The 14,177-nt window shown below is 42.0% G+C and overlaps 1 protein-coding gene across 2 annotated transcripts in view; it reads left to right on the top strand.

The window, feature by feature from the left end:
• The first annotated feature begins 774 nt into the window (after nucleotides 1-774).
• The window catches only part of LOC114438964 (kazrin-like), an 80,371-nt gene continuing 66,968 nt past the window's right edge, over nucleotides 775-14,177 (top strand). For both annotated transcript variants that reach the window (XM_028410638.1, XM_028410637.1), the window contains exon 1: nucleotides 775-1,344. In XM_028410638.1, the coding sequence (XP_028266439.1) occupies nucleotides 1,170-1,344 (175 nt within the window). In that variant the 5' untranslated portion in view covers nucleotides 775-1,169. The remainder of the gene's footprint in view (nucleotides 1,345-14,177) is intronic.

Below are 14,177 nucleotides of genomic sequence, written 5' to 3'. Positions count from 1 at the left end.
AAGCTTCCATTTGTCTCCTGTTTGATTTTCTGGGAAATGTCTGACATTTTGAAAATAGTGTCATTGTCTTGCAGTGTTTCTGCAATAAAAGCAACAGGAATCACAGTCTAGCTGCGGATTCTTTGAACAGCTCAGCCTTTGTCGTTCTCTGAGGGGAGGAAGAAGCATTAATGTTTCGTTGGCTGTGAATGATTAGCCTTATCTGTAGACAGGTGACAGTCTGTGTGGCTTTTATTTGCAGCCTATTACTATTATGTTCAGCAGATAGAGGGAAAATGAAAGACGTAGTTGCACAACAGAATGCATCTCTAAATTGAATGCAATCATGTATATGCTGTGACCTTAACTTTAGTCCAGTCTCTTATGTATTGCAGATCTTTGTTCACTGGAGAAATGCCTCACTGTGAAACAGCTTTGTTTACATAACTATTATTGTTTTCTTTCCACAACTGCTCCTTTGTCAAAATAATGTTTTCCTTCCCTTTTGTCCATGGGTCCACGGCAGGGGGTGGAGGCCGTACACACAGAAAAAAGAGAAAGCTGCACTGTTTTCCTAAAGTTTGTTTTGCCTGATCACAGAAATGTGTCTGTTCAGTCAGACACACAGTCCTTGATCCTGTCAGAAGTGTTTCCTCAGGACAGCTGGTGTGGAGGATCTCTGACTTGCATGTGCTTTTTTTGGTCTAGCCTGCTCCCCCCCTTCGACTTTCTCTACAAATGGTACAGTCCATTTAAATGGGTGCTTGTCATCTCTCAATGCTCTGTGTCCTTTCAACAGTCAGCTGCGGGGAGCACATTTCACAGGGGCAGTGCTGGCTCTCTAACACACACACAGACACATTCATGCTGTTACTGAACTCTCAGACGCACACACACACACGCAGGCATGCTTCCACACTGACACACTCACAGCACTCATACACCATCTCTAGCGTATACACTCGTTCATATACACATTTCCCCTGAGCCAGATGCCTCTCTTTAAAGGAAAGGACAAACTGCTTTGAGGATTTAACTTGGCTTTGTCATAAAAAAGGAACAAGAACAATCAGAAGAAGGAAAGGAGGAGGAATTTATTTGTGGACACCTTCCTGTGCAGGAAATGGTCAACTTGTCAGCATGACACCTTGTCTGGATTCCCCTCTCTTCCTCAGGCAAAAATCCTGAAAATGATGGATGACAACAAGCAGCTGGCCCAGCGCATCGATGGGGCCATTCAGTCGGCCAGCCAGGAGGTGACCAACCTGCGGTCAGAGCTGAGCGCCACCAGCCGCAGACTGGCTGAGCTGGGAGCAACGGACTCCTCCACCAGCATGCTTGAGACCCTGCAGCACAACCACAACGGTAAGAGAGCCACTCACAGAGCGGAGTGAGACAAACTGAGAAGTGCTGAGAAGCTGCGAACATGTGGAGTGCACTCTGATGCAGCTGTGTGTGTGTGTGATCTTGCAATGGTTGACATTGTGTTTCCTCATATAGTGCATGATGTCCAGAATAAGCTTCACTTGTACTTCTGTTCATGGAAATAAGTGCATATATATAAGTCAGAGACTCAGGGGGGCGACTTGAACAAAAGAGGTAAAGGGTTTCTGCTGGCTTGTGTCCACTCTCAGTTCTCCCACAAATCCCCTCTCATGTTGAATAATTAACCTCCTGAACCTTTAAGAGGGGGGTAGTGCTGCACTTCAGTAAGGGCAGAGTGGCTAAAGTTACAGCCTCTTTTTACTCCCAGGCACTCTGTGTGCTAGTTCATTTGGTTCTCCCTTAACTGGGCAATGGATCTGTCTCTTGAGGAGGAAGGGAAAGGGGGCTGGTTTTAGGGTTGCTGTTGGTTACTGTTACTGAGAGCTGTTTGAATGGCTGCCCAGTCTGTAGAATGCTGTCCTCTGTGTGTGCTGCAGCTGGTGCATTTGCCTCTTTCCTAACTTTTATGAACTCAGTTCGACATGCAGATAGATGGCAGATGTGAGTTTTCTGTGTGTTTCTGTGTACAAGTATAAGTATGGATGGCTGCATGAGCATTTCCAAACCGTTGCCATGTTCTTTCAGCTTCTGGCACACACATGCTCTCACACCCTTGCTGTTTCCATAGCAGTCAGCTGGTGAGCGAGCTGTCCGATAGGATATATTCCATCTCGGCCTTGAAACCACATCTTTCTTAGACACTTCCGAGATCAAGCTGCAGTATTTCCTCTCTTACTGCTGGCAAACTTTCCCTCTACAATGACAGTGAGTCATTTAGTCCTCAGTTGACCTCTGTGGTGTTGTTTAAACATGGAAAATGTGAACGCAGCCTGCCTCGCTCAGCTGATCGGCAACAGTTTGGTCATGTGTCACTTTGTTTTTAACGTATTCCTCCTGTATGTATCCCTTTAACCCTGATGCATGCTTTCATTCCCGCTGTTTCCATAGCAGTGTGTGTGTGTGTGTGTGTGTGTGCAGTGTGAGGGACGTCAGGCGTGCCTCTGGGAGGGTTTGAGAACTGATGTCATTGTCCCTTGTTGCTGCTTCTAAGCTCAGCTGAAATGATGCCTGTGCATGTTTAGCGGCAGAATCACATTCATGAGTGGGAACAATCTTAACAGTCACATTAACATCACAAAGAGTGCAGAAAACTGCTCCTTTCTTAGGATTGTTTGTCATGTTTCTGAAGTCATTTCACTTTCAGAATGTGACACATGTCTGCATATCTCTCTTAAGGTGCATTTTGTCAGGCACAGTTATCTGGAAACACATTGCTAAGTGTTTCAAAGTGTCCCCTTTTTTGAACATGAAAGATAACAAACAAATGTCCTTTTGATACTGAAGATTACGGTTGCTGGGACCTGCCTTTGTTTGGCCTGTATGTCTTCCTGCTGTCATTGTGTCACTGTCAGTAAGTCTTTTTTTTTGCTTCACACCCACCTCTTGTCTGTTCTCAACCCCCTTTCTCTCCTCCTAGCTGTTCTTTACAAGCCAAGGGTGTATAATAGAAACGGCTGGGGATAGGAGGATTAGGTAATTTATCACCAGTGACTGTGTTGGGAAGGGAGGTGTGTGGTAAAGGGTCGCTGGTTCATTGCACAGCCGGCAGAGCGGGAGTCCTGAGGGAAGCTGTGTTGGGGATGCTATCTGGCACTTCACTACCAGCAGCACCAACCTTGCTAGCAGGCTAGCTTACCTTAATTGCATTTCTGCTGCCTGGGGTATAATATTTGCATATTATATTCATCCCAGCAAGTGCAAAGTGACGTAGAAATGACAGTACCACAGTATTACCTTTTCATGGTGGTTATATACTAACAACACACACACGATCCAGCCTCAATATGTCACTCAGGCCTTTCGATGTTATCTGTCCTGCCCCCATGGACTTATATAGGCTACATTTACCTTTGTTGTTTGTATATAGAGACATGCTGAGTATCCATAAACCTAACCCAAAACATCTTTCTCTGGCCCTAATTTCTACCATTCTTATTTTTTTCCTGTATAGGAAAGAGTGTCAAACCTATCTGTATTTTGGGAATGGCAAATTGAATGAAAGGCCCTCTCTGGTGCCTATTCCACCATATTTCTCTTTGTTGACCTTCAGCTAGAGGTATTTTTTGCAGTGCCTTTCATTTCACTTTGTACAAAGCTTTCAGTGTCAGTTGTCATGGTCAGTAAGCTTGTCATTCTCTGTCACTCCAAACACTTCTTTCAGGCCTTCTCATACAAGGACATACGGGTGGCTCAATTGCTTTAGCAAACTGTTTCTAGCCTTTGTGTAAAGTAGCTAGGCTTGTTATTGGTGAAATCCATGTTTTTTGTAACATCCTCTGAGCCTGGCAGACCATACTCTACAGTGTATACAAAGGGCCAGTTGCGGGGGACAGTTCCTGTATGGTCATTATGCCACCTTGTCCTGAAGTCCTGGAGTAGAAAAGCATGTGTTATTTTTTTAGCACTGTTGTTAATTTACCACCTCTCCTGCTTATATGTCAGTGACATCTCCAAAGCCTAATTTAGCAAAAACAAAATAATGCTTATTAATGCAGGGTTTGAATAAAAACTCTGCACGGTGTTGAGGTATTTATAACTTATATAAAAGTTAGACTGGTCAAGCATTTACACCATCACCACAAAAAACATGTTTTTATAAGTTCATTAAAATGTTTTATACGTCTGTGTAATCATTCAAATAAATCACATATATGATTACCCTCAAATGCATTCATCTTCAAGAAATGGTCATCCAGAATCCAAAGAATGAGTAAGGCCAATTATATGGTTTATCATAGAGTATTTGCTGTCTCTGCATCATTAATGCACAGACAAGCTCTGCATGTTAACATGCTCTGGAGACTACATCATGTTGGTCTTCTGTAATTCTGTGCACGAAAAGCCTCCACGGCCATTGACATTAAACAGGATTAAGAATATTTGGAGGCTATTTGCTAAAAAGTAGTTATCTTTTACATATGAAGAGGACAGAAACCCAACAAGACCACTCGTGCTTTTAATATTTTTAGCTTGTGCTAAAAGCTAAAGGTAGTTTAACACAGTAAAGTGGGATGGGATGTTTAACTAATTTAGCACTAATGATATCTTTAAAGTAAGTGAGGCGGCCCAGTCCTCTCTCAGACTGGCCCCATCTTTAGTCTTCAGGATTGTAAAGACTGCTCATTTATCAGTATTATGAGATCTCGAGGCGGCTGAGCTTTTCTGTGTGAGGGATGTCAAATCTCTGTCTCTCTTTACATGTGAGTATCCATATCCATAGTTCTGTTGCTGCGAAGCAAGAAAAAGCTCTTAGCACAGACTCGGTATCATACACTATCTTAAATAAATTAATGCAACATGGGATTTTTGTGAAATTACTCACTGCCGTGGTTACACTTTTTAAGTGAGAGTGTTTATTCTCTCTGCTCGGTGGGGCTCCTGTCTTTGTGTGCACAGCTTTAATATCCATTTGTCAGTATGCTGTAGAGCCACTGTGCTCACAGTAAATGCTTCGTTAACATCAAAGAAAAGCACTTTGAACATTTGTATGCTTGCAACATGCAGCATGCTCACACACTTACACTGACACATGTGGCATAGACTTCTCCCAGCTATGACATTCAATACAGCACTGACTACATGCTGTGCATACAACAAACCACTTCTGTTCCACAATCCCATAATAGCTGTCTGTTGTGTGTGCCAAGTCAAGTATGTTTCTATATTTAAAATCCAGGTAAATGATTTGAAAACTGTAAATTGACTGCTCTTGTCTTTTCGCAAACATTTCCATTGATGAACACTGCTTAAGCTGCAGGGCCTGCATCCTTCAAAGGCTGCATCAGATGTATCATAGCGGCACAATGATGCTGCCTCAATTCAAAGCTCCTTCAAATGCAGCCAAGAGACGCCCAGCTGTCAGGTCCCTTATGTCCAGGAAAATGAAGACTGGTTCACTAGTTTAGTTTAGTAACTTTTTGGAGTGAGGTCATGATGATATTAGCTATTCCATGTTTGCTAGTCACTAGTTGTGGTTTTTACCACCACTGTGAGTGTCTCTCAACTTAACATATTCCCCACACCTGAGATTTTAGTGTGTTATCCTTCCTGCTATGGGATGTTTACTGCCCTACTATGAGTGCAAGAAATGTAAGCATCCAAGCTGAGAAGCTGAGAAGAAGCACATTTTGGTATAGTCAAACAAAAAAGATATATCTGCATTAAAAACCAAATACCTGCTCAACATAATGATTTCTAATGAGCCATATTGTTCAAATTAAATGAATAACCTGGGATATATACCTGGGCAGACATGAAGTGCATATAAGATCTGCTTGTACTTGACATGGCCCAGTTTATGAAAAACACAAGAAACACCTTTGGATGCCATGCTGTATCTTCATCCTTACACGTTGTGTGGAGAAATATCTATATATATAATTTCCACCATTGTCTTCCTTTATTTTTAAGTTGTAGTCCTGTCAGTAACCTTACAGTCATTCAAGATCGCCTCAAAGATTTCATGTTTTTCACTGAATCCTCAATGAATTTCCTGCCGTCATTTGTCTACTTAGAGATCGTGTAAGAGACATCCTGCAACACATCATTACCTCAAACCCTTTCACATTCCATCTCATTGATTCGATGAAGAGGGATAGATGTAAAACTGCCGTCACTCCGTAAGGCATGTCAGGTAGGTGACTAAAAAAAAAGAAACAACACGAGCGAAGGTGCAACGTGGCAATGCTCTCGTAAAGACTACATTGAATTACTGCACGCTGTGAAAATCTCATTAGTATTTTTGTGGATGGAAATGGTTTTGGAATCCTCTATGTCTGTGGCGATGAGAAACTTAATGACTTGTGTGAGGGGGAAAATGATAGTCCCCCTCAGGTTTCATGTTTATGGCACTTTTTATAGTCATTTATTTGACAAAGTTGGCCAACAGATGGTTATTCATCAGTGCAGTCCTCAAAAGTGCAACAAAAATTGAAACTACCTTTAGCAAACTGCATTTTATTTTGTCTTGTGGCATCAAGTGCAAAACTTCCTTAATGAACCCCAAGCTTATGTAGTTGTAATTCAAATGGAATGACCCATGTTGGCATAATTAATAAGGCTAAAATCTGAACATGTGGATGAAGGTGGTAATTACTTGCCTATAAAGCATGTTAATGATGAGTGATGTTGGTCTGAAGCCATATGTCTGAAGGTCATTCATTACCATATACATGTAGTCATCAACCGAGTCAGAAAACCTTGTGAATTAGACAGATTACCATGCAGCGAACATTTAAAACCTATCATGTGCTGTCTCATACGCACACATGTGCGCTCAATATTTTATTTCACACCTCTGTCTGTGGCCTTGTGTAATTTATGTTTATACATTTTTTTCCCAAACAGTCAACCAACCTTGACTCACTGGTGGTTTTATTTAACATTACAACCCTTAACTAATTATCTCACCCATCCATTACTGTAAGAAGACATTATTTATTCTCTACATGAGTGGATAATTTGATGCCCTTTGTTGCATTTGGGAAGGTCATGCCTATAATATATATTTGATGTTTTGGGATGATCATCGATGCATTAATGAGTTCGAGGAGCTCTCGGGTATGTAAATTTATGTTGCCCTCTGTCCTTCAGCCTGCGTTTGCCTGAAAAGTAATGCTAACACATACTCTCGCACACAGCGGCAGATGGCTTGAGCAAGCCTGTTCTGTAGTCGGTGACATTGCACATATTCAGATGCCATGAAGTACAGACGTTGTGTCTTCTCAAACTGTGGAGGCAGAGGGTGAAAAAGTGGGAAAGTACAACACAAATGTCACTTTCCCCACAGTTGTGAGAGGATTGTGAATATTTTGTACTTCCACCCAGGCTGAGGCTCAGTGTAATAGATAGGGCACTATGTGGATTGACTTGTGTGAACAATGATTAAAACTCATTAACTTGATGGAAGTCTTCATTAGTGGGTGATGGTGGGTGGTGGGCATCATTGTTTTTATACTGCATGCCACCATAGTTGACCATTAGTTTCTAGATTGCCTTCATTTTATGTGTGTGCTACAGGGCCCTGCTCAACTATATTAGGACAAACTTCTTCCTCCAGATAACATGCCCGAGATTCATTCAGAACTCCATCGATGTCACTGAACCAGTGATCATAAAAGGAAGTAAAATAGGAAATTAGAGCAGCTGAATGCATCCAAGGCTATACATGCAATTATGTTGGATGGGACCCGGGTGTAGAAATCTGCAGAGTGGATGCTGATAGGTCTGCTCTGTAGCCCCAGAGAATGGCTCCTAATAGGCTGAGATAGGAGATGAGGAAAGTGTGTGTGCTCTCGTCAGACATGTAGCCCCCCCAGTGGTTTCTGAATGATGTGATGTGACGGGGACTAGGGGAAGAGGAGGGGCCTGGGGAGGGGGAGTCCGCTGCAGGGCGTCCTAAGATTTTTGTCAGCAATTATTCACAATGAGGTGCAGTCACAGTGTGGGCTGTGCAGTTGCAATGATGAAATGACATTTTCCTTGTTCACCTCACTTTTCTGGATGTGAGTTTTACCTGTTTCTGTCCTCTGTTCCATTTTGGTGAGATCGATGTTGTGCACTGCATGTGGCCATTACAAAATGCTGCAGCACTATGTAGAGCTGGTATAAAGCTTGATGTCAGTCCTTTACTTTATTTCTAGGCAGGTCTCTCTGCAAGAGTTTAGAAAGCATTTGTAGCATTTGTTAGTCTTATCAGTTGTGATCCATCTAAAGAAATATAAATATTAATACAAATTCAATCTTTATTGTAATAACTGCTTTATTAAATTGATTTATATTGTGGTTTAAATTGCTTCTATCACAGGGTGGTAATGTTGTGTCCTGGCAGTGGAGGGTGCCAAGTGTGTGCAACCCAAGATGATAAGTGTATTTTGGGTGCAGGTATAACCGAATAGAATTACCGCGTAGCTCTGCTGAGACATCGCCTCTGCCTTAGAGCACTTTCAGACATATGTACTGGTCTCGGGTCAGATTGCTCATTGCACACATCCCACTGCAACCTATTAGAAGCTGACAAATGGAGTAGGATCTCGGATCAGTGGTTCTGTAAAGCCTCTACTCATGTGTCAAACAGCTTCCACCAGCTCAGAAGGACCAGTCAAGGGAGCTGTGAAGGTGTTTGTGAGACATTGACTTGAAATTGCTACATTTCTCTTAGAAACGGCAGTGGATGCTGTGTCCTGGGCCTAAACCAATGACATTCACTGTATACAGAGAAGAATCAGTGGGAGTGTAGTGCATGCACAGCTGACACTATGCTTGGTATTTGAGTGTTAAACAACTTGCACATTTTGTGCTTGACATGCTGCTCGGAATAAAGCCTTCACCTCTTGTGGAAGATGTTGAGTCTAGATTAGTTCATTATTGACAGAGTCAGAGCACAGTGGGTGCAAACACATTATGTCATCATTACTGCGATGAAATGCTGGGTTTTTCATCCTGTCCAATTTTCCAGTTTCTACATGAGGATGATAAGTCTAAGATGAGTTTGAGTAAGGTTGCATACAGTGGTTCCTTTGTTTTGATAGAAGAGGCCAAACTACAACTATTACTTCTTATTTATTTCCACTAATTATCATTTAACAGTCAGCATACAGACCCAGTTCTGTTTCTCTGTTTGTTCTCCTCAGTTCTGTCTGTTTAGAATGTGACTGATCATCTAGCTTCCAATTGTCCATCTATCAGCATGCAGGCTGTCCAGCCAGCTGGTGCCTGCTGGGTTGGAGAGGCAGACTGGGCAAACCTGGATGTCACAGTGGTGGCAGGTGGGCCCCCGCCATCAGGTATCGTAATGCCCGCTGGCACAGACGGGGCCGTCTCAGAGCTGCATGTGGGGGGGAGGGATGTGAGCATGTGTGGCTGAGGAGAGAGGGAGGCATCTTGAGCCATGTGTATGCCAGCCCTGACAAATTGGATAAAGCCTCCAGTGGATAGGAAGAGCAGTGCCAGTATGAGGCTGACATATGAAGCAAACTGGCATGGTGGATGGAGAGGGCAGGGGGTGGGAGGGGTGAGGAGGGTTGTGTAGAGCAGATGTGTGTCTGAAGGAGAGGAAAATGTATTTACATTAATGTACATAAACTGACAGACATACACAGTGAAAAATTGGGTGATTTTTTTTTGCATCAGTGTTGGGGACATTCTGCTTTATAATAAGGCTAAAAAAGGCTGCCTACGGTGCTGTTTTCACAGGTACACAGTGCCTGTCTGCACACTCATCATCCTCCGCCTTATTAGTTTTTCCATGTGTCACAAACCTTTTTGTGTCTCTTATTACCTTGTATGAAAAATGACTTGAAAGTCATATTTTATTTGTTGATGTATGTGTGCTTAAAATTCTGCCAAAAACTTGTGTTGTCAGGTTAACTACACTGCAATGGAAGAATCCTGCTCTCCTCCATTCTGCACTATAATGAGCCTTGATGGCCCTCAGCCTGTGATGCTTGAAGTGCCAAAATGTCTCTCCATGATCTCAGCTTCTTCATGTAGGAACTATTTTCTGTACTTGTGGTTGTGACAGTGTGACTCTTAATGTATGTAAACATTAATGGCATCCTCTTCAGTTCAGCTGTAACTTTCATCATGGATGAATGCACACTTCTTCTGCTCAGTGATGCTCAGGATATGTGTAGTAGGTAGAAAATAGTTCTGACATAATATTACATATAACGGTGGATTTTCTTGAGTAACCGTGTCATGATTACTTTCTAACTTTTTGACTCTTTGAGCTGAGCTGAGGGAAGAATGCAGCGGGAGAACATTAATAATAGATTTAGAGGTGAACTATTGCTTTAAACTCGATGTACAGGTAAAACTGTCCTTTCATGCTTGCATGCAAAAACATTACATATTTAGGCTATAAGTGATTGCAAAAGTGGTACAAACCTATCAAACATGAGCGTTGCTCTTACCACAATTAAAGTTTCCTTATTATACATACATACATACATATAACTCTAGTTATGCAGAAGCGTTTTCGTGGGGTTTGTAGGTTTCATTTAAATTAGGATTAATTCAGCCTAGTTGGCAGGAAAAAAATGTTTGACTTATCTGTCCTGTTGTCTTTAAATAAAATACCACAATAACCACCCCTGCAGGTCACTGTCATGCAGGTTTCATTATGCAGTGAAGACATTACACAGTAATTAAAAAAATATTATATAATATGTTGCCATCAGCAGTCTCGCTGTGACATTAACAGTCAGTGAATTGACTGTCTGAGCGAGTATGAAGATGCAGGCATGGGAACGCTTTCCAAGACTCAACAAGCACGGATGTTAGCTTAGGGTCGATGCATCCAGGGGCATCGTTTGACTCTCATTGAGTTTACAGGTGACCTCTAATCCAGGACCACATGACCCGCAAACAGAGTATGTGATGTCCTCACGCAGTCATTAGAAAGCGTTCGATGTGTCACAAGCCCTGTTTAAGGTCCATTGAACTCCAATCAGCAGGAAGCAAGGCAGATGCCTCAACAATAGACACAGTTTGTTCTTCCATAGTTTCATTGTGAACTGAAACATTCAGCATTGCACACTCTGGTTTATTAGCTAGTAAACAAACCCCACAGATTCTCAGATTCTCAGATGGATGAAGAGGATGGTGCTACTAGTGTGTGGATGGTGTTTCAACACTTTTTTATTCCTGAGCCAAAAGAGCTCATATGTTTTTTTTAACATTTGCATCAAACATTTCAGCTTTATTTGCACCATTTTAACATTACTGTCATTTTGCTGCTAATGTTGCATGTTACCTGTTTGCTGACAGACATGTAAAAAGCCATAAAAAGTGATTTACTCAAATACCAAGCAATGAAAATGTCTCCTACAGAATAAAAACTCTAAAAAGTTGTGGCATGTCCTGTGGTTCTTATCTGAGACATAACAAAGAGACAGGTACTGCCAACTACCCTGTCAGTTTAGAGCTAGTTATGACACTTCATCTCTGTGAGTGAAGAGGCTTTGTCTCGTAACTCCCATCCAAACAAAATGAGTTCATCCAGAGTTCAAAGGGAAGTTGAGGAGGAGAGCAAGATTTTTCCTTCGCTCAATGTCAGTTATTCTCCACCTTTTAGGTCTTAATCCTCAAGCATACAAAGTTGTTGGTCTGACAGCTGGTACGCGGCAGATATGCATGGGAGTTGTACTTCTTTTTTCCAGCTTTTTGTCTAAAACAAGTGTGATATAAAAGCAGGTTCAGCCTAAACTTTGACTCAAGTCAAAAAAACTTGCTAATATGTCCTCACTTTACACACACACAGAGGGATAGAGAGGGAGAAGGAGAGAAAGCCTTTATTTGCTTGGTCCGGTGAGTGATCCATGTGTTGGGATGCTCTGTGGTCATTAATTGATGTGCCTGGCTGTGTAGACAGAATTGATTTCTGGTACAGACCATAAAGTACAATGCTACGGCTTTTCGCTGTCAGAAACTACAAGGCCATTGCCTTGAAAGGAAGTTGATGCCACTCTTCAATGGATTCATGGATAATGTAATGGATATCAAAAAAAAAAAAAAAAACAGCTCCATCACCTGCAGGGCTTTTGTGCCACTGTCTCAACTCTGCCTCTGCTGCATCTGCTCTTGAATGATCCACCTCAGTTTATTGACAGACATGTAACATTTGTTTGATTCATAAAAGTTTTAAAATATGATTTTACTAAGGGTTATTTGGCACACTACCTTTGTCTCTCACTAGTTGCTTGGCAATCCTACAGTGCCAGAATGTCTCCAGGAAGTAACTGTCTGGCCAAGAGATAAATCCTCCTAGATTATGTCCAAGACAGATCTTGAATGCCAGTATAGTCTGCCTTGAAAACAAATCATGGAAAGCAGGTTTACATCTTACTGTAGTAACGTGTCAGCTGCAGTTCAAGAGCTTGTAAGAGTAATTATATCCAGACTAAATACCTTCTTGTGCTGCCATTGAGCAGTGGTTGCATGCTTAGTCTGCAGTGCAATGCTGCATCATGGTTGGATGAAACAAGCTACAGACATCAACAAGGAGTTTTCTCCCAGTGTTTAGACAGCTCATGAGTTGTTAACAGTTGTAAAATCCTAATGCCTTGAGCAACATCTATTACTATTACCATTGCACTCGTAATCACAGTAAACATAGATTATTGGCCTGTATCTGTGTTTGGCCCTTTGCCACTATGTCTTGTTATTGTGAGAACATCCGTGAGATTTATGGTTCTGTAAGTGTTTGGAGCAGACACAATGAGCTCCCTATATTAGATTATAAATCCTTCAGATCCCCACACAGGATCTTAGCTTTCTTTTCACATTCCATAGTGAGACCCTTCATGCAAACTTTATTTGAATGCCAAAATATGTTGAAAGATTGCCAAGAACCTTCAACCTTTTATTGTTCTATAATTCTCCATTTTATAATCCAATCAATGCTTGCTCTTTGCAAATCTTACTTGAGTGTATATATGATTAGGCAGCTGTTGGCGGTGGGTAAAGATGGCTTCTGCAGAGGAATAAAGTTTATCACCTCATAGATAATCGATCTTTTTCAGCAGTGACATGCCGCCCTGTGCAAGGTGTCTCTCCCTCCACAAAATTGACTTACAATAGGCTTAGCGCACACATATTGCTCTGCTACCTGGGGTGTCAGAGAACTATTCCCAGGCTTATGCTCCACACCGTGATGCCAAAGTGTATCATTGATTGCAGGCCTCTTAGAGTTCACCTATCCCATACATTTGCAGCACACAGTGTCACTGTGCAGGGTCACAATAATGAGAATCAAAATGAAAAGTAGATAAGGCAAGATAACTAAATGTTATGTAGCTACTTTAGTTTGTGATTCCATCTTATTACATCAAAATAGACTGGAGCATTAGGATGGATGTACCTCTTTATTTTTCAGGTTTTGTACTAGACCAGAATTATAATGCAGTATATTGTTGGATGCATCATTAAAGGAGCAGATCACTACATAAAAAACTCCATACTGGCACAACTTTGCAGACTCTTGAGCCTTCAGGCTGGTCAGAGCTTTTCCTTGCCGCCCCAGATCAGAGCGTTGCTTGAGGATTAAAGTCGTTTTCTAAGTGTTTGCCTCTGGTCCAGCAGCACATTTATCACAGCCAAATGATTAGTCCATCAAAGCTCATGCACATGCCTCACTGTATGTCTATGCCACCCTTTTAAGATGTTATCAGTGCTAAAATATGAACAGCCAGTGATTATGTGGAGCAGCTTAATTGTGCCATCCATACATGCTCTTGCAGAAGCACGCTGGCAGTGTTATGTACGTAAGACAGAAGCGCATTGCAACGTGCATGCTGCATGCTGAAAGCGACTGGGAGAAGAATTGTGAGTTTTCTCTGCTCATTATGATTCTGCAGTGGCCACTGAGCGAGGTTGAAATGAGATGAACTGATGAGAGGAGAGGCTGTGTAGGGCCAGAAATAGATCAAAACCAAACTGGAGGCCAGAGTACTGGTGGGCACAGGGAGGGAAGGAATGCTGGTAATGTAAGCCAGGACGTGCTAAATGGAGCTGTCTGACTGGATTGCAGATAGACAGGCGCCCAGGAAAACGATAGCAGCAATGAAGCTAGCTAGCTTGCTAATGATGTGAAGTATTTAAGAATGCTGATAAGACTAAGAAGGGTTTTGGTTGTGATTGGAAAGGATGTGGAT

Source organism: Parambassis ranga, chromosome 7 (assembly GCF_900634625.1).
Source record: "Parambassis ranga chromosome 7, fParRan2.1, whole genome shotgun sequence".
NCBI lineage: Eukaryota > Metazoa > Chordata > Actinopteri > Ambassidae > Parambassis > Parambassis ranga.
The sequence above is the reverse complement of the archived record's forward strand: the minus strand, read 5'-3'. Positions and strand labels throughout refer to the sequence as shown.